The sequence below is a fragment of the Aristolochia californica genome, unplaced genomic scaffold (genome assembly GCF_029961685.1).
Source record: "Aristolochia californica isolate CCGP_79_NKW_82.1479 unplaced genomic scaffold, dmAriCali1.0.hap1 SCAF_2, whole genome shotgun sequence".
Classification (NCBI taxonomy): domain Eukaryota; kingdom Viridiplantae; phylum Streptophyta; class Magnoliopsida; order Piperales; family Aristolochiaceae; genus Aristolochia; species Aristolochia californica.
In genome coordinates, this window is record NW_027181881.1 from 42,427,805 (window position 1) to 42,452,467 (window position 24,663).

Sequence of the window (24,663 nt, forward strand, 5' to 3'; positions counted from 1 at the left end):
ATTCATGACATCGACGTTGCACGTCATTCTGTGATGGGTTCCAAAGCTACGAGGTGGACAGTAAAAAACAGTACAATTAATCGATAAAAAAAACTACGGAAAACTATGAATCTATCTATCTATCTATCTATCTATATAATTAACACAGGAACTCTTCTTTTACAGTTCTGTCATCTCTCGATCCGTTTCCTACGACATCTCCTAGTAATTGTAAAGAATTAAACTTCAAGAGGTTAAATTAGATTGCAAGGACACAATTCTTCAAGAGAATACAAATAAAATTACACGTAAGGATGAAAGCAAATAGGAGATTCAGAGAGGCCCAGATGGCTTGATGCACGTTGCACCAATTAAGTGCACCACCACCAGTTGACGCTCAAAGCAGTTCAAAGCGAAGCTTTTGATGCACAAATGGCGCTTTTCAACAGAGCTGCCGACAAAAGTGAGCACTCTCTCATTCATGTCGCAAGAATTTTGGTGCAACGCATATTGCTTCATATCCCAAGCCGATGTAAACCACCATAAACAGCTTTTCGAAAGAGTGGATGAACATCTTGTGTAAACACCTCTCTATCCAGCCTCTCAATATGAAGCCAAATCTGAGAAAAACACAGTATCATTAACGTATTATACATAGCGAAGAAAGAAACTGAAACTTATCGATCAATTTAGTGAAAAAATCCAATAACGATAGTGAAATTGTACATCAAAATCTCTTACTCCTTTAATTTAACTCACCTCTGACGCATATTGCCTAGAGAATGCTTTAACATAGCCCAAAGTAGTGCGACACCATTGTTCCTGTTCCCCCACGTTGTAGCCATCACTTACACTCTGTCCATTTAACTGACTGCTAAAAGATTTAAGGGGACCACAGGTAAGATAGTGAAGAAAAAAGACTACTAGAAAATGATAAAATCCAACTAGATGAAAAGCCATGGTCTCTCATCACCTTTTCTCAGACATTCCATTTTCCCTGTCAACATCCATTGTTGATGGTTCTTCAGAATCAAGAGCCATGCTATCGGTGACACTCGAATTTAACCCCGGCATTTTTCCATCGGGAGATGCATGAGGCAAGCGTTCCAAGAGTACAGATGCAAACTTCTTATACAAGGTAATGAAAAGAGCCTAAATACATGCAAAACAGTAAGTCCAAGGTCACAAAAATACCACTAAGTCTACTTAATGATGCAAGGTGAAAATTCTTTAAAATTCGCGAAATCCATCAAAAAGTAATGGAAAGTTAGCTTCCAAAGAAAGTTCCACCACTGTAACTCACAGATGTCACTATTTCTCTCTTCACTTTCTCCTTCTCCCTCTCAATTCCCCTCTCTATACTACTCAATTTTATATTTTTTGTTCCTTATCACTCCACAAGTTTTTGCCTGGACATATTAGTTAAAAACTTCTTTCCCTCTTTAAGTGATCAAGTCTTCAAATCCAACTCCTCTCGAATTTAATTTGATTTTTATTTTCTTTTTCTTTTCTTTTTTTGGAATGCTGAATCCATACCCAATTGAAATTTGAACCGAAGATCACACATATAGAAACTTCCCTATGTGGCCATGGAGCCAAAGCCCCAATCAACTTATGATAAGAAGGTCATCATTTAATTTGAATTTTTATAATTATCTTAAAAAAATAGGGTTTTCTAAACCAAATTTGACCAAATGAACAAAGTCAGTTTTTTGGTCAAAATTAAAAGGTCAGCCAGTTTTCATGAGAAAAGAAAGGGCTTCTCCATGTAAGAACCAGACGAGGCCCCAGATCTGGTCCAAACTGATTCAACGTGCCAATAAGTCCAACTCCTACAACACAGGTGGCAATAAAAGCTAACCCAAAGACAGAAGAATACTTTTATGGAGTATTACCTGTCTATCCTCCTGTTTTTTTCTTTTCTTCGTTCAATTAAACCCTTTATCAGTTCCTCATATATTGCTCTTTATACTCCATGCCATAGTTGGTACGAGATTTACAACAACTAAGATAATAAGAGATACCGGTATGGTAATAACAGAATCAGTAAGTTTGAACTTGTCATTACCTCATTTTCACCAAATGCTCGAGTTAGGAGAGCCTCTTTGGCCTCTAAAGACTCACGTAAGGAAGTCTCCTCTTCTTTTGCTTTATCGGCATATGATTTCAAGCGCTTCAGTCTTACAGGGTTCTCTGCTTGTACAGGTTCTCCATTTACAACTTCAAGCTTAGACTCTGCAGCTTCTAACCCCTCTGTAGCCTTGGCAGTTGAATCTTCAGCAGATAAAATGCTTTTCTGAAGAGATGAAATCTCTTTTCTTAAATCCAAGATCCGGTTGTATGTTTTGTTAACGGCATTTCTAAGAATCTGTCCACGCAAGTAAAATGCTTAAAAAGTTGATAATAAGAGTTCAAAGCAGACATAAACTACAGAAAATGTAAAATTAATCCCCCCACACCCCAAAAAAAAAAAAAAAAAAAAAAAACTAAATACCACAGAGACTTACTTCCCAAGGAGAATCTGATGTATGGAATTGATTAACGTTTGATGGAGAGAAAACCCAGTCAACAATTGCCAAATTAGATATCAGACGGTAACCCATCATTCTGTCAATGGCTATAGCAGTCATTTGAGCATTGCTTTTCCAGAATAAACTGACTTCATCTATCAGTTGAATCTGCTTATCCTCATCAGGACATAACTTTGAAATAACTTGACCATATCTCTCCAATACAGTTATCAAATGAGTGAAACTTTTTGCTCCAATATCAAGAAATGTCTGGATGACCACTTCAAGAGCCACTTTTGAGCCATGTACTAAAATTATATTCTCTTCCACCCATGCATTTATCTCTTGGGATGTTTTCTTTCCCCTTACCATGCTCCTGAGTTCCTTAGAAATTGAGTGCTCCGTGTTTTCAACATCAGTACTATATTTGTAGTTAGTCCCACCTCTTGGAGGAAGTAAATCTTCCAATGCGGGAGCATTTTCAATGCTCTTAGACACAAAAACCATACACATTTAGTCTAAATAGGCAATAAAATAAAACTGCAAGAGAAACAGTAAAACAAGCCATGATGCATAATGTAAGATGGGTTAGACAAAAATCAGTATAATAAGGCAACAGAAGTGTTACTAAATATGAACCGAACTCAAATTTTGGTCATCAGGTGGTCAGTGTAATAATTAGCCCAAGAAGATCTCTACCTGCTTTATCTTGTCCCAGTATGACAATCGTACTTCTCTCTCTAACACCTCCTGCACAAATACCCGTTGTGGGGCCCACTTTGGAAGATCTAAGACATTAGCCCATTCATCCCATGGCCAAATAAACTGAAAATTTGCTCTACAATATGAATAATCAAGTAAATTAGGTTGCTAAAGAACAAAAAATGGACCTTATCTTAAATGACTTATGCACACTTTGCTCTAATTAATGAAAAAAATCTCCAAACACATGTTAAAAATGTAACAGTTGACATCACAGAGCAAGTAATACAAGGACAACAGAAGATCCCATATATTTTCTATACTCAATGAAAAAGTTTCTCCAGAAAAAAAAACATTTATCCGAATAAATATGCTACATGGACAAATTCTTTAAGAATGAGAAAAAATTAGTAGTGCCATTGGCTCCTGAAAGCATTTAACAACAAAAACAGTGGGAGATCCATACAAGATCACGTCATGCTAGACACTGATGCAATATGCACACAGCACAATCCATTATCCAGTGCAAAATTCCAAATATATCTTGCATAACCAGTCTATGGAATGAATTGGTTAGTGAAGGCTGAATCTCAACCCGCTGAAGCCATTTTCGTAGAAAAATGGTGAGACCATTCATACTGCAAAATTGCAGGTATTGAACAAGCCCAGACTACATTTGCACACATACACTATATCTCATAGTACAAAAACTTGTGTATGAGAGAGAGAGAGAGACATCTTATAGAACACAAACTTACAAGTGATGTGAAAACCAAAGGATGAGACGTGTCCGACAATCCATATCTAAATCCACAATTCTCTCGAATAAAGAACGAACAGCTGCAGCTACAACTGCAGGAAAAGCCCCAGGAAGGGCCTAAAGAAACAAATCTCAAAATCAACACCATGAAAGAGCAGAGATAATCCAGTAATAAATGCATGGCATGTTACAACAAGCATGGAAGAGGAAAACCATTCAAGCCAAAACCAAAAACCAAAAGCACATAAAGATCCATATTTCTTGATCAAAATAAATTTGAAAATATCACTTTGAAGTACATGTGCAGAATAACCTTTCTAATACACACCAATTTAAATGAGGCATCATGCAGCCAAAAACACTATCAACAGATAGCTGGATTTTACAGATTGAACACAAAAAATGAATTTTCAATGAAAAATTGGTTTCTTAACTACATGTGCGGCCATTAACTATATAATATAGGAAAAGAGTTCACTTCATGTCAATGCATCAATTCATTTTAAAGCCGATCATGTTTATTGAGTAAATATCATTTCCATAACCCAAATCTGAATCCTGAGTATCAGACTCAGACAAATTCTAGTCAAATAATGTGCTATAGAAGTCTATTGAAAGCAGATAAAATGAACAATGTCGCTATAATTTTCCAAATTCAGCATACAATCATGGCAGAACCATGGCCAATGAATCGGTGATATGACTCAACTATAGTCCACATCATATCATTTTTTTCTGGAGACGGGATAATATGGGGGATCAGAAGGGATATGTATAAACCTGCCTCAGATAAGTGACCTGGCCAGTTTGCTGACATGAGCCCTCAGTCCGAGCATTTCAGTCGGTTCTGTCCACTTCATGTGTCACAGGTGTTTACCCTGAGCTCACATTAGAGGCAACAATTTCTGGGTTTTTTTTTCATTTTAAATTATTTAACTAACAGTATAAAACCAGGTGATACTAATTTTTTTTGAGGAAAGGTGATACTATTAGGACAGACTTTGAGCAGAAAGAACAGAGGTTTCTTAGAGCCAATCAAAATAAGCAAATATCTTTGCTAAACCTCCTACTAAACAATAGACTATAGAACTAAAAAAGATTAGTAGCATTAAAACACTTCTGAAGTGGTCTTAACCCTTATTACCACTTCATCTATTTCTAACTAGATCATCAAGGGTACGGATATCCATATCTATATCTATCTGTTTCTCTATCTATCTCTCTCTCTCTATTTATCACTCTCTATCTACATGTCTCTCTATCTGTCTGCCTCTCTATCTCTCTATCTCTCTATCTATCTCTTTGTCTCTCTTTCTATGTCACTATCAATCAATCCATGTATATACATATATACATGTATGAGAAAGAGATATGAATAGAAAAATACAAAAAATAGTGAAAATATTTAATCAAACGGATATCTGGCCTTGGAGGTTTTGGTAATTTATGATGAAGTTATGGACGTTTAGAAGCATCTCCAGTTAAGAGGGTCTCATACCATGAAAAGTTTTAATGGGATGGCAAGCTTGTTGACTAGGATTGATGTTTCTCAACAACATGCTGAAAGCAATATCTGCCTTGTTGTCATTTCATCCATGAATAGTTGTGTTTGCATTTTTGTAATTTGAATGGACGCCGATCATATCCTGCATTTTTCTTTATTGTCATTTTCTATTGCTACTCACCATTAAGCCAAAGGCCCAATCCACATTTCCTTTCTTTAATGGCTGGTGCTTTGCCTATTTAGCCTCTTGTATGTCTCAATGTCATCAATAACATAGAATTCAGAAAACAGTAGTAAAATACCAAATGACAAGGTTAGGACCATTCATCTTATTTTAAAGTTTTTTGGTCATTTTTCAAATTTTGCCCCCATCACCATTCTGTAATGTGCCATGCGCTTATTCAAACCACTCTCCAGGGCTAGGGGTCATCGCATGCCTGAATAATAAATGACTAAATAATGCACATGTTGGTTAGTGAAAAAGTCCATCTGTCTATAGTTTATTCATGTACACCATCTCCCAAGCTACTTGTTAGAGACTAAAAATTGTTGTTTGTGAGAGAATGGACCTACAATTAGGTGTGGCATCAAGCCGAACCGAGCCCGAACCTGCCTATGTTCAAGCCGAGCTTGATTTACATATTTCTGTGGAACTCGGCAATGGAAATAGAGGCAAAGGCAGACGAGGGAGGAAGAAATCGAAGGAAAAAATAGAACCAAGCGGCAAAGGCGGCCGGTGAGCAGCTGTCGACGGCGACAGAAGCGGACGGAGGGGATCGACAGTGACGAGGGGAGGAAGAATTTTTCCCCCCCTCGCTCTTCTGCTCCCCCACTCCCAAGCCGACTCGCGAGCTTTCGAACCAAATCATGACTCGTTTGAGCTCGGGTCGAGATCCAAGTATACCGAATCAAACCGAGCCGAGTTCGAGTCGGCTCAGTTCGAAGCCACCCCTACCTACAATTGCTTGGACATGAAAGATCCTATGGTCATAAGTTGAGAAGAGGCCCCCTAACTTTGACAGGTCATTTTTGGAGTAATTGGCCCAATTTTAACATGGTATAAAAGCCTAAGTTTGTATTCTATGTACCCTCTATGTTTGTTCACTGTGGCATATGTATATAGATAAAGAATAGCCCCGCATAGAAAACTAAGTAATAAGAAGGGATAAAACAAAGCCTATGCACATTTTTCATGTCTTGAGTCAAGCTATTGGTTTAGGGCCTAGACAGGAATAGGAGCATTGGTGGGTAAAGAAATCTACCACTTTAAAATTGTTCATGTGGTCCATGTCTCAAGCTAGTAATTTCAGAGTGTGTCCTTCTGGGTGGGAGAATAGTTCCACATTTGTTAGGGCTTCAAAAGATCCCATTCTTATTAATTCGGAAGAGGTCTCCTAACTTCAACTAGTCATTTTTAGAGGAAAGGACCCCACTTCGATAGGGTCAAGCAGAGGAATCCTTGCATACTAACATTATTAATCATAGGAGACCAGGCCAGGAGAGATGTGATCTTTTGATAGAGCAACACAAGGAACGAAAACAGATAGCACTTGATTATGAAGAATGGTAGGATAATAGTGAATGTCATGACACTACACCAAACAGTCAAAAAAAATCAAGGGTAACTGAATGTGGTCTCAAAAAGAAGTGTGATATTCAAACACTCAATTATTTTCTAATAGTGATTGTAAAGGCAACCTTTATTAGTCGACACAATGTCTAACTGTAAGATACAATAAATCTTGCTTCATAGAAAACAAGTACACAACAGAATAAATTATTTGGTAAAATAGCAATCTTAATAAGATAATAGTACTCGCTTTATTTGGTTAAATAACAAGCATAATAAACTATTGTCTTATACTGATCATTCATATGCAACTTTACAGGACTAAACCTCAAAAGGAAATGCCTACTTGTTTCACTAATATACAGGTCTGAAGAACCAAACAATTACTTTTACACAAAATGACTTTGTGAATAATCAAAACTATGAGTAGTTAGGTATGTATCGAGGGGCATAATGGTCACTTTACTGTGTATATTTTACCCCTTGCAGATCAGATGTCTTTATATGTTTATTAAATTTAGTTTGGTACTGTTTTCATAAAAAACTGAGATGTAACTTAGGAGTGAGGGGTATCTTAGATCATTCATGTAAAGTTATTGAGTTAATAAAACAGGGTAATGGGGTCGATTTCTCCCCTAACAATTGCTCACTCAACGAGCAGCTTTTTCTCACTCTGTATCTTCTTCTCTCTTTCTACTTCTTGATTTTTTTTAATAATATCTGTTTCATAATTATTAAACTTCTGTAAGAAGGTTTTTTGTTTCTCTCAAAGTAAAAATTTCCCATAGGAAATGCTGCATTGAATAGCTGAAAGAAGTCAATAAACTCACACAGTAATGCTGCACAAAGTAACAAAAATGATACAGCAGAAGCCACTAAATAACCCAATTATGAAAAGAAGAATTTTAATCAGATTACCTTGCAAAGGTCAATGATAACCAATGTGTAGTATACAGGCTTGAAGGGTGGTTGAGGTAGAAAAAGTAGCTGCAAAAAGAGAGAGTGTACAAGATTGTTTAGATCGTCTATAACAGAAGAAATCAATTACGCATCATTTCAAAAAAAACAGAAGAAATCAATTAGTGCAACATCAAAAAGTGGATGTGGTTTAAAGAAGATCTTTGCATTCTAAAACTAACTGTTGAAGAGGAACTTTTATGTAATTATCTGAAAGTTAGGAACTCAGCTGTACATATGTAAATGTTGTAGAAGAGTTACTTTCTGTATTTATTGGAACTAAAATTGACATTCTAAAAGAAACTGTTGAAGGTAAGGCCTTTTCTGTAATTATCTGAAAATAAGGAACCTGGCAGTAAACATGTAAGAGTTGTAGGACAGATATTCACTGTACTTATCTGAAAATAAGGAACCTGGCTGTAGTCATTGTCATTTACTGTAGTTGACTTTCAGGCCACTGGGCTAATTGTATTGTCTGAGAGTAATTCTCTCATTCTCTCATATTTTTTTCTTCCTTCCCTTTTCTCCATGAAATCAGTACTATCAAACGTAGACTGGATCAGCCAGTTGACCCAGGTTCAACAGGAGCCAACCCTTTCTCCCAGATTTGTAATTCAAAGACCCAAGAGAAGGAGAAAACTAGCTGGCATATCTGGTTTAACCAATGAACTGTGTGAGTCAAACCAGTCTTCCCTCTCCCCCTCACATAACAAAGGGGAAGGGGATGACAAATAAGAATGGAAGAATAGGAGGCCCACCCCTCCCCATCTCTCTTGCTGATGGAGGGGCCTCCTCTCTTGCCACCCGCATGCAAAGATCTCTAAAACAGTGAGAAGAGCGGTACCCTTCCCACTCTATTTCTTTAACTTCTTTATTTTTTTATTTTTATAATAGTTACCTTTGTAACAGAGTTTTTATGTTAATTATAATGTCTTAGTCACCTGCCAGTTTTTTGTGGTAGAACGAGACTAGGCCACCTCTCAGAGCAAGGCTGTTCAGGTTCTGATGACATTCATCGAAGTAAACCTTTACCTTCTATTTTCTTTTTTCTTAACCTTTTCTTTCACTGTTTTCTCTGTTTTAACACTAAGCAACAAGGGAAAAAATGATTTAAGCAAAAAAGAATTTTTTTTGAAGAATCCACTAGAACACAAGAAATTGTAACTATGTGACAGGTAGAGACAGCAACTGACATTCAAAATGAACAAATGCTTCTATAATCTGAATCTTCCTTATAATTCGCAGAAACTTCTAACAGTAAAAAAATCAAAAGATGCAAATTGTTGCAGACACTTCTAGTACTTATAAACAGAGAACAATAAGACTGCAATTAATGAGTCCTTTTAGATACTTTCTTCTGTATGAACTGAATATCATTTAAGTATATTTGAAGCAGAGTAGGCCATAGTAACCTATTACATGACAATAGCATCAGTACAATGAAGCACGTGCACTTAACATGATATAAAGAGAATACCTGAGAAAATATGGTCTCTGCCATCAAATACTCATAACGAAATGGTACAGGAAGACCAGCCATAAATGAAGCACATTCCTTACGACTGGCTTTGCAAGAAACAACGACATACACAAATAAGAAGCCATTAAACCTTGATCATAAACAAAAAATTTACCAGAAAGAAAAAAGATCTTTCTAAGAAAAATAAAAGGAACAATAAGCATCAATGAGGGATTTGCCTAATTAGAAATCACAGGAATTTGTTCAGCTCAATGATTCTGATAATCATGCAACTACAAGAAACCAAAATTGATTACAAAAGTAATCAAAGAAAGATGACTAACCAGCCATTAAAAAAAAAAAGAACATCCAATAGATATTCTTCCACAATGAAACGATCAATGGGCTGCATATTTTGCTGCAAACAGAGAAATGTTAGTTCAAATCAAAATGGCAATAGTAATGATTAAACAAGGATTACTTCAAATACAAATTATTTTGAAATAATAGAGAAGTGAAAATAGTCTCCTGGGGACAGCCTCTTACAATTCCTGAGAAATAATCGAATAAAATGAACCTCAAGAACTAAGAGAAAATGGAAATAATAAGAAACAGCGGAAATACCTGTTACTACTACCAGAAAGAAAGAAAATGGAAAAGGATAAAGAAGGAAAAGACAAGAAAAGAGGAGAAGTGGAGAAATTATTATATATCTCCTCATAAATAAAACACCACCAAGAGATCGCTCCAAGAGCAGAAATGGATGTCAAAGTAAAGATATAACATAATACATGTCAATAAGGACAGGAAGTATGCATGGAGTAATTTTTAGGCATAATTGACGCTGACAAAATAGGGAATGCAACAAAGAGCAGTGACCTTTGAAGAACATCCATTAGCTTAAACCTAACCAAACAACAACAGTGAAACAGAAAGACAGTATTTTAGTCCAACTGATGAGTAAAGGCTACATATTTCTCAAATTGGAAATCCGTATCAAAACACGCAGAAATTAAGGGGAAAGACAAACAGATAAAGAAAAAATATAGAAAGAAAAGAGGAAAAAAACACTTAAGTGGCCTCTTCTCACTAGTAAATAGTAATGATAGAAATTACATTTCTTCAGATAACCTTATGGTATGATAAAAAACAGGGAACCGCATGAACATAGAGCCTAGGATTCATGTTTTTACCTATGTAAACAGTAACTTGGGGAAAATATTTACCAAGGTAAAAACATTTAAAATATATAACCAAATAGGCTACCTCAGCTTTACTTGCAGGAAATAAGTTGAGCCTCCTAATCCTCCGAGGATACTTCAACTCTGCTTCATGCCTTTGTTTGCCACAAGTGATGCTAGATAGCAATGAAGGGGGATCAGGTTGCTCAGGGCAGCTGATGGGACCAAAATCATGAGACTTTCCAGCCACCAGTTGTGCTTCAAATGAGAGGTGCGGCTTTGGAACTACACAATTAATACAATGGTGCACAAAGGAACACAAAAAAGACCAGGAATTGTAAGAAATACGAAAATAATAAATAATAAAAACTAAACCTTAAAACGTATCTTTAGGGTCTATACTGACAAACACTTGATCACTAAATAACCAACATGACTGCTACATTTTAGGTTGTCAGAAATATTGAAGATTCTGATGTTGAAGAAATTCTGTTTACAAGTGTTAGTCTATAGATAGAAAGTTGTGTATTTGATTGTTTTAAAACTCCTTTATGTACTCAAAAATTTAAAGAAGAAGAAGAAGAAGAAAAATGAAGAAGTAGAAAGCAGAAGCAGAGCTGCTCCACAGAAGTAGTGCAAGACCAATCTTTCTCCACAACCCTTACTTTTCTTGTCTAATTCTTTCTGTTTCTTAGAGATGAAAGGAAAAAACGGAAGACTTTCAGAGCAAGAAGAGCACCTCCATGTGTCCTACCTTTACTGAACTTCTTTTCTTCCCTTTCCTTATTTTTTCTAGTTTTCTACGCTTTCTTTTTTCTCAAGGATTCTGCTGGATAGATGTCAAAAAGATTTATAAATCCACCATACTGATTAAAAGTAATTACTGTTTCATCTAAATTTTTTTGAACCTTATACTTTAATCCTCAAGCTAGAGAATATTTACCTTTTAAGTCCCTAATCTCATGTATATCTCTTCTCAGCTCCTTATACTATATATTCACCTTTTACTTCATACTTTCTTTTATTACTAAAGTTAGTCCTACACCTTTTTATTTTATTAAAGCCCTCATAATAAATTCACCTATTTTGATCATTTCACCATATCCTCGTATTTATATTCTAATGCAATCTTGTTCTCTATGTTGAATTATGTCTATAGTCCAAGTTTCAAGTACATAAGACATAAAATGGGAGATATAAGGAGATTAAGGTTTTATTTAAGTGAGGGGCAATTTTGTAATTCAGAAAGTTCTCTTAATTAAATAGGTTGCATGGCCCCCAATGCAGCTTATTCTTTAGCCCTTCTCTCCTTCTTTTCTCTTTCTCTCTTCATGTCTCTCTCTGCTTTCACTTTTCTTTCTAATATAGGCCATTCACTTACTAGCAGGATTATTGAAGCCAAAGATACAAAATATTACAACATGAAACAAATGAAACAAACACTGAAAGAAGAAAGGTTATTAATGGAATTCCATACCACTATCTACTTTCCATCCATTGTTTGAAAGGACTTGTATCCGGTCCCACAAATCTTCCAAGAAGTCCTAACAAAGCAAATTAACAAGACAAGAAACAGTGGATCAAAAAAACATAGTTAAAAAGCAACAGCAGTGTAGGCACAAATATAGAGGCAACTGGCATTTCTTCTGAGTGGAAATGACTATAATAATTATAATAGTGCCACTGTAGTATAATAACCAAAATAAAAAACTTGCAGTATTATTATTATTATTATTATTATTATTATTATTATTATTATTATTATTATTATTATTATTATTATTATATTATTATTATATTATTTATCATCATATAAGCCTAGTCTCCATTGTACAAGGAATAACTACCTGAAGCCTACTCCGCTATTCAGATAAATGAGGATATTCATCAACTAAATTCGTTACAAAAATTTAATTAGACACAACTGAAAGATAAAGCCGAGGATGAAGACAACTCTAAAGAGTAAGTCAATACTCTTGATTTTACACATAAAGAGGAAGCTTACGGAGTTGTTCATACAAGATCACAACTTTATCCATCATTATCACTACAACGACCGTCCTCTTTAAGTTTTTCTTAGACACTTTCATCTATGACACGATTTCATTAACTCTGTTCTTGTTAGTCCATCTACTAAAATAGGTAGAACCCTTCCCCTAGATGTGAAGTCACTAATTTTATTTTATTTTTGTACCAGAAGTCATTAATAATATTAAAAACATTAAATGATGAAAGTACATTACAGGCATATCTTTCTGTTAGAAAATACATCCAGGGGTGTGTTGGTCATTTTACCCCTTCTTGTATTTTAGTCATTTGATACCACTTCATTGGTCAATTTTCTTTATGTAATCTTATTCTACATGTTAAATTATATCTGTGGTTAAATTTTCATGTACATAGGATGTGTAGTTAGGGAGATATAAGGAGAATAATGTTTATTAAGTGTATAGGGGCATTTTTGTAATTTATAACTCAAAACATTTATTTAAGAAGTCTGGAAATTCGTGCACAGTTCCCAATGGAGCCTTTTCAGGCTCTTCAGAGAATTCTTCTTCTCCTTTCTCTTTTTCTTTCAATTTTCTCCTCTTCCTTCACCCAAATCTTGATCTTCACACTTCCAATATCACAATGTTGTCAAAACTGGCAGACCCAAAAAGGCAGCCAAGCCCGGCTGAACAGGTCCAACAGCAATATGTCCACAGGTGTCATTATTAAGATAAAACATAAAATGTTCAAGAAAAACAAATCAACCGGTAGGAGGGCTCAGCCAAGTCCTTTGACCCCTCCAACACAATTGTTGTTGACTCTACCAAATCAGCCAGTTCGGCAGTTGAACCATACAAATCAACCGAGTCATGCAGTTATCTTAACATTTAGTTTTGTATGTTGTGAAAGCCAAAGGCTGGACCATGTCTGATCCTTTCCACATCTGATAACACTGTGTTACATAGAATTCTAAAATCACATACAGCATCACATAAGCTTCAAAAAAAAAAAAAAAAAATTAAATGGAAGCTTCAAAAGGATTTAAAACTGCTTTTGAGTTCAGCTGGTAATAGCCAATTGCGGAAATTATTAATAATGCAGATGCTTATACTGTTTTAGTTCAAGTCGCATTTTTCTAAACTTATATAGTTGCTAGGTCTCGATTATATTAGTATATTGTACCGTTAAATCATTCCCTCTAGTAGCTAAGGGCACCTTTGCCCATGTATGAGAAATTCATCCTTCTTAATGACAGCTGGAAATAACCAATTGCAGAAATTTTCAATACTTCAGAAGATTATACTGTTGTAGTTCAAGTCGCATTTCTCTAAACTTATACGGTTGCTAGGTCCCAATTATATTAGTATATTGTACAGTTAAGTCATTCCCTCTAGTAGTTAAGGGCACCTTTGTCCATTTCAGAAATTCATCCTTCTTAATGACAAAGGTACAGCACAACTGCACAAGCTGCAATTATATTCAGTGTACTCTATTTTCTCTACCTCCATTTATTCATCTGATTTAACCTTCTTTAACTCTCTTTGCAGGCATGTTCCAAATCTATTTTTTTTACGCACACCAGTGGAATTCAAGTGTGAAAATCATTTGATACTTGAACCTCACAACTACCAGTTTTCAGCTTCAGCATTTAAGTCGTTCATCTGTTTGCAGCAAAAGAAATATTTATATTGTTCAGCAGACCCACACACATATGGATGTAAAAACAAAAGTCACTTTCTAGATCTTTACAAGTATATCCAAGCTATCCATGAGAAAAAGAATCAGTTGAAATTCCAATTGATAACAAATAATAACACCAACGAATCATACAAATGTAGGATAAAGCATATTGTATGACTACTATAAGAAAAGGAAGCTGCAATGTTGATAAAGCCATTAGAATGTGTAACAACATACAATGTATTATCAACAACATCAATGCTTGCCTGGTTGATAAAAACAAACTGTACCTTCTCTGGATGGCCCTTCGCACTTTCTTCATTAGATTCAAAGACTGAAAAACCAATGTCGGAGGCATGCTTTCTAATGCTTAGATAAGCCTCTATAGCAGCTAGAACTCGCTCAATCTCCTCAGGTACTTGCTGCACACATAATTACCCATGTTAGAGCATAGAAGCCAAACAGTTCACAGAAAGCAATCATAATTATTAGAACTACCACATGACTATTAAACCACGCCATCCACATTCCATGGATAAAACAATTCCACGACTTCAACTTAGGTCAATCAGAGCTTTATACTCCAACAATGAGCACGAAACTACTGAGGTATTTTCATGCACTGGCAACAAAAAGCACTAGAACAGACCAGCTAAAATATTGCACCAAAAGATTTTGAGTGAAGACAATGGTGGTTTCTAATAAGAGAAAGAAGGTCAAATTTTAAACAAGACCAGATAATGCATTACAAACAGAAAAATTCATGTCAAGACATTAGCAATTTATGATGAGAGGAAGGATGCTGCACTCAACCCAAACCAAGCTAGTTCATATTTGGCTGCACCCAACATTTTACCCCTTTAAAGTCAAGTATGTTACGCAAGTGCCATTAAAACCATTATCATTACAACGATATTGCTGTGCTCAATTTTACATACAAAACAAAAAAAAAAGGGCCATCAACATCAACCGTGAAATCATGGTAAAGAAAAAATTGGACATAGAGAAAAGAAATTTAGAGCATTAGATTTATAGTTATGTCAGTACACGGGTGTATCTATCTTATATGAACTTTATTTTTTCATTTTTGTTTTATTAAAAAGTAGAGTCCAATTTTTTATTTTATTTTTATAAACAACTTGAATCCAGATTCTGTTTTCCATTCACAACAAGCTTTTACAAAAACATTCATAAATACCCCCCAAGGAGCGGTCACTACATTGTAACAAGCAACCTTGTAAAAAAACAAATATTACCTCGCTTAGCTCTGCACCACCCCATGGCAGACAGGATAAAATGCAAGTGATATAAAAGTCAGCTCTAGGTTGCCAACATGGATTTCCACGCTCTTCATCTACTGTTGTGGCAGCTGATGACAATAGCGTTTCAAAAACTTCCACAATAGAACCAGGTTGGAGGACTTTGCTACACATCTGACAGAAGAATTGAAACACTATCACTCTATACTATACCATCAATCATCAAGAAGAAAAATATAATCAAAAGCTACTTCCAAACAAATAAATTTAATATAAAGAAAAGCAGAAACCAGAGATAATTATATCGAAAATGTGATGAAATCATCAACATAAACAGCATATTATGACTCACAGTGTCAAAGTTGTAAAATATGTAAAGTGACCAAATATGACATTCTTGGCTGCTCATCAAATGTGAATCCAGCACTACATAAGCTTCACCAAACCAACTCTATCACAGCTTGCTATTCAAATCATCGCAGCTTACTTTTACTCAAACCAGAACTAGCCACTGCGGTACAAATTTTCCAACTCACATCTTTAATTGGCACCAATACACTAGCACACATGCAAGAAGAAAAAGTAGCACATCTTACGAGCTCAAGATGGCTACAACCAGCTCTATGTCATCTAAGCCCACCAACAGATCTGCACAACAACCTCGAGCTAACCCCAAAGGCCGCAATCTGAAGCACCTACATCTAGAGGGGATGGAAGACCGCTACTCCAAGGGTCTTTGCAAATGTGATGAAAAGTTCATCTAAGGCCATCGTAAGTAAGTCCAGCTTTACATTTATGATAATGAGGGCCACAATTTCAATGCAGGAGAAAATGAAGATTTCTTCACCTTCAGAACAAGGTTCATATGTAAGGGGAAACATTAGAGCACTTGTGTAGGATTACTATGGGAATTATGTGTAAAAGGATATAAGGAGAATATTAGGTCTAAGGTAGTTTCATCCTCCTTAGGTGAATTTGTCTATCATAAGAAATAGGAGAAATTGGGATAGGTTTAGAATTTCTTTGATAGAAGTTTTTTCTCCTAGTTGGTGAGAAGTTGCTGAGTCTAGCTGAAGTTGTTTAGGCAGAAGTCTAATTTTTTTTCCTAGGACTGTAAGATTATTTAAAAGCATGAATGAATTTGAGAAAGAGCATGCCAATACTCAGCCCTTTGTTGTTTATGTTTCTCATGTGTCCACCCCAACATCCTAGAGCATATATCTTGCTCACCTCTTTCAACCCTTTCCCTCTCCTCACTCCTAGCTAAATCTGGTAGCTACCACTGTCTGAGAAGTAAGAGAGATCGAGTTTTAACATTATATAGCAACCATCTAACTCTTTTTAATGACAGAATCTACTATTAAACTTAGTGAAAATAAAAAATTAACCCACCAGCGCTGTGATAAATCGCATCAAAATACGAATCCTGTTGCAATTTCCAGTATCCAAGGCATCCTGGTAAAATCAATTAATACAAATTAGTTTCAAGCAAGATAGCATACACTTCATGAAGAAGTAGAAGAAAGAAAAGCTGAAACAAGAAGAGAGAAAAAAGAATTGAGACAAAGACTCTATACAACTCCAACTACCGTAGATTAAACGACACGAAAAGTTTTAACTTGACTTAACATGATAAGCATCCTCTCTTCCTACCATTTAGGTACCCCATCAAATATCCTCGTTAAGCAAACCCATTATATACCTTACTCCAACGAAACTTGACTTAAATTTTTTCCATGAAGAAAAACTTGAGAAAATATGAAAAAAGGCATCCTCCTTTCTAAATATTTGCTTGGCCCATCATAGATTCCACTCTGACATAAGTCTTTTCTTTTAGTACCTACATATTCTAATCTTCTCTCACAAAATCACAACACCAATCAGTGTTCTATTATCACAACACCAATCAGTGTTCTATTATCTCAGCACATTTTTCTCTTCAGCGGATTTAAAATGTGCAGTTTCAAATGGAAAAAATAATGCACAGAAGCAGCAGAAGAGAAGCTCATTTCCTGTTTTAGAAAATGTTATACTTTAATGAAGACAGGCAGCAAAAATAACAACTTCACTAGGTAGATTAATACGCAAAGTTGGATAACCAGCAATAGCAGATGATAGCAGATGACAACAGAAAGTACACAAAAACTATAATAAACTCAATGACACCTAATAAAATATGAACTTTAAATGCACCTACCTATCTCCAACAAGTTTTTTCTATGAAAAATATGGTAATGAAACAAACTTAAGCAGTCAGACTACTACTAAGAAAAAGGCACATCATTTAAAAAATATAACCTGTAGATTGGTTTGAGTAACATCGACTATTTGTTTAGCAAAATCCTCACTTTCCAAATTCAATAAGCCAACCTGTATGACAAATATAAAGGTTTAAAATTTATCCGCCTTTGTCAAACTTAGATGCTGCCAAAAATATAATTCCACACTGTTCAAAGTCAAACAAGAAGATGCACCCCATGCATAATTGAAAGAACCTGGCAATAATTCCTAATATTGATAATTATAGGACTTCTCACTTCATTTTCATAGCCTTTTTTTCTCGAATGTTCATGGTCATTTATTTTTTATCCTCATTTCTGGTGCATAAAATTGAGACATTAATCCAAAATATTGTGGCATAAATCCTAACAGAGTCTTTGAGTGTTATCAAGTAAATGGTAATAAAAAGTATCAAAATGCAGATGAAATTCATATCGAGCAATTTTCACTAATTCCACAGGTTGAATATTGATATTAGAGCAACTTAAAACGCAAAGATTGAGGAAAGATACACTACCAGTACACCATATAGAGAGATTTTGTGAGGTAACTGTTCAGTACATTCAAGAAAAAACTGCAGGAGAATAAAGACCAAAGTAAGCACTTCCACTTAAGCAAGTTGTAGAAAATAACTGAAACTCGACTTTCAAAGATTAAATTCTCATTAATTGCTAAAATTTCATTAACTGTCACCAACTTCAGAAAATATAGACAGCCTGGCATGCCAACAAATTAGATTGCAACAACAGTTTGATAAAGCAACTATTTACCTTGCACATTATGTTCAACTTTCAAAAATACATACCTACTTTACTAAGTAAAACTATGCAACAGAGTAGAGAAAAAAGATGTGCGGGAGGATCTCCACAATATGGGAAATCCAGCTTGGGTTCATGCTGTGGAGATCAACTAGGGTTAAATTTTCTTGCATAGACAACTTCAGGACAAATATTGTGAAGAAGAAAGTCCTACACATGGTCATTCCTTCTTTTTTTCTTGTTTTAAGCAAGAGAGAAAAGTGAATTCATTAAGAAGAGAGCCCCCAAAGAAAAAATAAAAGCAGGGGAAACAAACAAAAAAAGAGGAAAAAAACACTTCAGAAAATCAGAGGGGAAGTGAAGATCCAATAGCAAGGTTTTGCCTTGTGATCCATCGGCACATATAGTAGTATGACACCAATAAATGCTACAGGTACTACAAATATCCTCCAACTCATCAAAGTAAATTGAAAATCTGCCCGGTGGGCTCTTGCTTCTATTAGCACAACTGATGACTACCAAATAGTCCCGTTCGGCAATGAGATAGGAGGAGAAATATGAACAATCTTTATTTGGAGAAACTTTTGACAGAATAGTTGGAGACCTGATTTGGTGAGTAACAAAATAAAAAAATGACCCAGGACAACATATTGATGGTAGTGCTATTGGCTATCCTGGGCCGGCTGGAGCAGGCAGTGTTTTCAGAGGTCACAATGGAGACGTTATTCTTTCTTATGCTGGTCCGATGGGCATTGCCGATTCTAATACTATTGAAGTTAGTGATCTTCTATTCAGACTCCAAATCTTCAGGGATCGTCTCCATGGCAAGTTAATCATTGAAGGCGACTCGAAGACTGTCATTAGTTGGTGTTCCAAAGACAACTTCCCCCTTGGCGCCACTGGCACATCACTGATAGTATTGCTGACATTGTATCTTCTATTCATTGTAATTGAAATTTCATTCCTAGATCAGCCAACTCTTTGGCTGATAAATTGGCAAAATTCGGAAGTTCCCAACAATCTCTCATTGTTTGGAAAGGCTTCCCTCCTTTGTAATTTGCTCTTTTGAGTTTTTGTCTTAAAAATCAGCATCATTTAAAAAAAAAATTAAACATATCTATGACGGTTTCGACATAGTTGAAAAGAATGGATGAGAGCAAAGTCTATTTCCAACCATATCATGGAAGAACTAACCACCCATAGTCACAAGAGACGAGTAATGTATGTTATTTGCATGTTATATAGTTCTGGTAGATGAAGCTACAGGCGGTGTAAGTATAAAAGAAGAACTACAGACGCAGAACAAAGAATCCAAGAAGTCTAAAATTAATGTGATGTGATACTGAACATATGAACTGCAACTTGACCGATCAAACACAACAGTCAGAGAATCTGGTGCGGAATGATGGCATATAAACCATAAGGGACTTTCTCATTAAATACACCTAATACATAAATAAGAAAGAAAAACTGGCACAGCCTTGGTAAAGCCAGATGACAACCAAAATAAGAGTGACTGCATTTCATCAACTTGATTTTAAGTAGTGACATAATCCATTTTATTATGTTCTTGTCACAAAACAGCAAGCTAAAGAGCACTGGACATATTCCATATAAATATGATAAGAACTTCAGTTCTCCTTTACTGCCATGGCTTGGTCATAAGCCGTTGATGCTAGAAATCATGTTCTTATAATTGTCCCAGTGGTTGCAAACATTGCTCCATGACACAGAACTTCATCTCAGCTTTTTATGTCATTCTTTTATTATTCGTTAGTTCGAAATCAACCATCAATGAGTAGAATAAACAAGTAAATGTAAGTTTTGATTCAGTCCATCTGCATGGTCCTGTTAAACAAGTACTCCAAATGTCACCAAGAAATAAGAAATTTTTTTGGGCAAGCTGAGCCAAAAGCAATGAAGGTACGTAAGAACAGTTGAGCAAAAATTAATAAATAAATAATTGAATGTATGCAAAAAACAAGGAAAAAATAGTGTCTCCTATTAGATACCCTTCCCGGCCAACAAATCCCGTATACACATCATTTTCTATTTTTTTGGACCAACCAATTAACAAAGTCAATTTTCCACCATTATAAGCAAGCTCCAACCAATTAACAAAGTCAAATTTCCATCATTATAAGCAAGCTCCAATCAATGGACCTCAGTAGCACTAATTTTCTTGCAGCATTTCCACAGCAATAAAAAATAAAAACCAACAATAAAAATTGAAACAATACATAAAATTCCAACGTACTGTCAAAATATCATCACCAGAATGCTCTAGTTCTCGCCAAAGTATGCCATAGCATGTTTCCTGCAACACGAACAAGCAATTTAACATGCCAAAGAAATAAAAGTGGCTTACTAGTTAAAATCACCTGGAAATATCATTGAATAAAATGCTATCAAGAAAGACAAGAACCATTCTCAACGACACGTAGACAATACCAATAATATTAATTAAGACAACAAAAAGCAAAACAGAAGCAAGTCACAAGAATTACGATGGAGGCACAAGTCCAGGACCCATAGGCCCATTAAACACAATCCAACTTACAACCAAAACCTAAAAAAAAAAAAAAAAAAAAATCACTCAGGAAAAAAAATGTTCATTATGACTAGTGCTAACCGACCAAGGATGAGGTATGACTACAAACTATAGCAATAAATTGATGAATGATAAAGCAGTAAAGGAGAATTACTTACAATGTGTTCCTTGAAGTCAAGATTTCCGCCGTACTCCGGGCATTTATCGCCGATTCTCAGCAAAAGGGTCCGCCAACTGCTCATGACGTCCACCGCCTAGGAATAAAACACAGTATTCAAAAACGTGCGAGATCCATGGACGGAGAAAATAAAAGGAAAGCAAGCGGACACGAAGTGAAAACCATGGACACTTTCGAATAGGAAAGCGTTAACCTTGATGAGGAAGGTGGGGTTTTGGCAGGGTTTTTTGCCTACCCAGAGAAAGGGAAGGAAGTGGCTACAGAGAGCAAAGGCAGTAAAACAGGGAGAGAGACCACAGTATCCACTGGCTTCAGCCTCTGGAGTCTGGAGGCAGCCCTTGTGCGGGTGGGAAAGTAGGAAATTTTCGTCTTTCGTCCTCGATTTTGAATTAAACTGAAAAGCCAGAGGGTGTCCCGTCGGTCATCTGACGGGAAAAATCTATCTTACTTCAGAGATTACAGTGAAAACCCTCGTCAATATACAGAATTTTAAACGATGTAGGACTCACATCACTAAATGTCTGATCCATCATTAACATGCTTTTATATTTGGGATTTGGGACTACATAATCCTTCAAAACTATGTGTCCACCTTCTAGCTTTTAAATCCACACTGTAATTTAATATGTTTTTTTATTTCATAATCTGATGTACTAATAAGAGTATTTTAGCCATTTTAAAAAAAAATCTCCTAATATAATTATAATCAAACATAATGCCATTGGCAATCCAACCTTCCCCTCAACCAAGCCTGACCATTAGCCCAAAATTTGGGCTTGATCCGACGAATCTAAATCCGTTTTGAGTAGGTTTGAATATGTTACACTTTGTATAAGAAGAGTCCAAATTCGAATACAACAAATTGAGAAATTCTTTGGAGAAGATCCATGTATAAGGGGGTCTAATCGAATTATAGGTCCAAATAAATATTAGATGATCGGTTGTAAATTGAAATATTACGATTTGATTACATACATTTTAGTTTTGTGGTGTTGTTTTTAAAACCATAATGGAAAGTTTTTTTTGCTATTTAATATTAAATAGAAGCATTAAAGATTTAACTCGCATAAACGAATATGATATTGCTTCATCTTTATTATAATTTTGTTTTGTCCTATTGACATGTTAGTATAAATTCAATGGTCCATCCTTGTGTAAACAAAAATTAAGCATGTGTCTACGTGTATGTGTGTTTATAGGCCAGATTCAATACAAAAGTGTGTTATGTGCGAAAGTTATGAAAATTTAATCCCAGCTATTTGATCAGTGCCTTTGCTTGATCAATGATCAAGTTTTATATGTGTTGCTTTTCCTCTCCCACCAACCAGTTTTGCCTCTCTTCCCATTCATCATCCCAATTCAACGACCCACACAGGTGAGAATCCCCTTCCTCTGTCGCACTGTACTCCCCTTCCTCAAGTGAGAATCCCTTCCTTTGTCCCTTCCTCTTTCTCCTACCCAACCAATATAAAGGAAAGAGAGCCTCCTTCGTCAACCCCCATTCATCATTGTCCACCATTGTTATCCTTGTTTGTTGCCTATTAGCAATTCCTTCCTCTTGTTTGGCATCCCAATTCAACAATCCACATAGGAGAGAATCATTTCTTCTTTCTCCCACCCAATCGACACTACTGTTGTCCATTGTTGTTGTCCTTATCGTTGCCTATTATCTTTGTCCCTTTCTGTCTATCATTGTTTGTTGCATCTCCATTGCAAGGTATGGGAAATTCTTTTATGTCATATATTTGTGTTAAAAAAAATGTTAAATGGAGGCGAAAGTTAGAGACCTCGTGTTCTTCTCTCTACTTATGAACTTATAGCATGAATGAATCATTTGCATGTTCATACAAAAGTTCGTTATTTTTGTAAGTCATTACTTTGTGATTAAGTTTTGCTCGTTAGAGCTTTTTCAACTGGATTTTTTTTTGTTTTTTGTCATAGATAATGTTGTTTGTCTTTGATGGTATGAACCGCTCAAATTATAAGTTTCTATTGAGAGGAGTAGAGTTTATATAGATTTTATCACATAAATTTCCTTTCTATATAAGTTTATATGGGTTACAAAAATTGCTTTTTTGTAAGTGTGGATTTGTATGAGTTATGATTATATTAATCAAAAGTAACACTTCACTTAAAGTTGAATCGCCTACAAAAATTTGGTTTAAATACAAGAATATTAGGTTTTGAATTTTTACTAAATGATATTGATTTTGTTCTAATCTCCTTTTTTTATTGGCTTGGATTTCAAGCAACAGGCATTGTCTCCCCTACTAAGTTGAATCAAAATTTATATGTTTGTTGTTTGCTGATTTCTCAGCTAAGCATGACCCTTAAAGAGATCATTTACAACTATAGATAACAATTGTATTTCGTAGTGTTTTTGTTAATTGGCAATCAATTGGGCGTAATGGGATGTTTTTTCTGTTTGTTGATCTCTTTCAGCTTAATAGTTGAAACTATAATATTCTAGTTATCACTTTGATGATTTGGATAATAACAAACTAGTAAAAAACATGTTGATATCATCGTATTTTACAACGAGGTCTTTATTGCTATAGTAAAACCATTACTTATCGAGTTAGGCATTTAATTTTTTCTTTGAAGTTAACATATTTTTTGAAATATCTCTTTATGCATTTCTATGTTTTTCAAAATTTTGATGCTTAGTCATTGCACTTCTCTATGCATTATTGTTATTAAGCCAAATAAAGGTCACACTTTCTAACTATCATGTTTTCTAGCACTACATTTACAAATTAAGTTAGAGGATGTGGCAAATAAAGGCCATATTTTACTTCTAAATGTCATATTTCTTAATACTATTTTGATAAATTAAGCAAATAAATTGTCTTAACTATGTTTTCTTGTGATCAATTTCCATCACTATTCGCAATAAATAATATGTGCAATTGTAAAGTATAATTAGAGTGTTGTTGAACTAGATGTGATGAGGTAGAAATATTATACTTTGTTGACAAAATAACGGTTTTCTTGCTTTTGTAGAAAGTTTGATTAGAACAATGAAGTGGGTTGACTAATATTGTGTGTTGAGATGTGATTTTGTTTAATACGAGGCTTACTAGTGAAGTTTGTTTTCACAACCATAAATTGCTCTAATTTCATCGTTATAAGTCTAAAACATACACTAGAATAGATCGATGCACAAAAATATCAAAGTTTAGTCATCATGGATTTTATGGATATTTAAGCTTTTCTTATCTTTGATTCACAAATAGTTTTTAATGGTGTCTAAATAATGTCTACAGATGGATGCTTTGATTTCACCCAACTCCAATAGTTCTTATGATTGTGTTGTGGAAAACAACCATGTTTACAAGAGCCCTTA

At 35.2% G+C, this 24,663-nt stretch overlaps 1 protein-coding gene across 3 annotated transcripts; it reads right to left on the bottom strand.

The window, feature by feature from the left end:
* Positions 1-104: 104 nt before the first annotated feature.
* On the bottom strand, positions 105-21,755 carry LOC137956050 (nuclear cap-binding protein subunit 1). Of its 3 annotated transcripts, none has more exons than XM_068803354.1 (20): positions 21,553-21,755; positions 21,298-21,393; positions 20,846-20,905; positions 18,348-18,404; positions 17,849-17,920; positions 16,943-17,005; positions 15,548-15,724; positions 14,582-14,713; positions 12,100-12,166; positions 10,708-10,907; positions 9,786-9,859; positions 9,460-9,544; positions 7,944-8,012; positions 3,950-4,068; positions 3,189-3,327; positions 2,487-2,978; positions 2,048-2,347; positions 953-1,131; positions 739-853; positions 105-599 (listed from the first exon to the last, which is right to left on the bottom strand). In XM_068803354.1, the coding sequence occupies exons 2-20, from the start codon at positions 21,379-21,381 to the stop codon at positions 495-497; spliced, it is 2,589 nt and encodes an 862-aa protein (XP_068659455.1). In that variant the 5' UTR covers positions 21,382-21,393; positions 21,553-21,755; the 3' UTR covers positions 105-494. The 3 variants fall into 3 exon arrangements, with proteins under 3 accessions (XP_068659455.1, XP_068659456.1, XP_068659454.1); XM_068803355.1 differs by having other exon boundaries at positions 739-850; positions 21,511-21,755; XM_068803353.1 differs by having other exon boundaries at positions 21,511-21,755.
* Positions 21,756-24,663: the final 2,908 nt, after the last annotated feature.

Bases quoted from the DNA above. Each gene is read 5' to 3' on its own strand.
- LOC137956050 (XM_068803354.1), bottom strand. From the start codon at position 21,381: ATGAGCAGTTGGCGGACCCTTTTGCTGAGAATCGGCGATAAATGCCCG. The intron at 12,167-14,581 runs GTACAGTTTGTT...TTGCTTTGTTAG, and splicing joins CGAAGGGCCATCCAGAGAAG to GACTTCTTGGAAGATTTGTG. The intron at 1,132-2,047 runs GTAATGACAAGT...GCATGTATTTAG, and splicing joins GAGCATTTGGTGAAAATGAG to GCTCTTTTCATTACCTTGTA.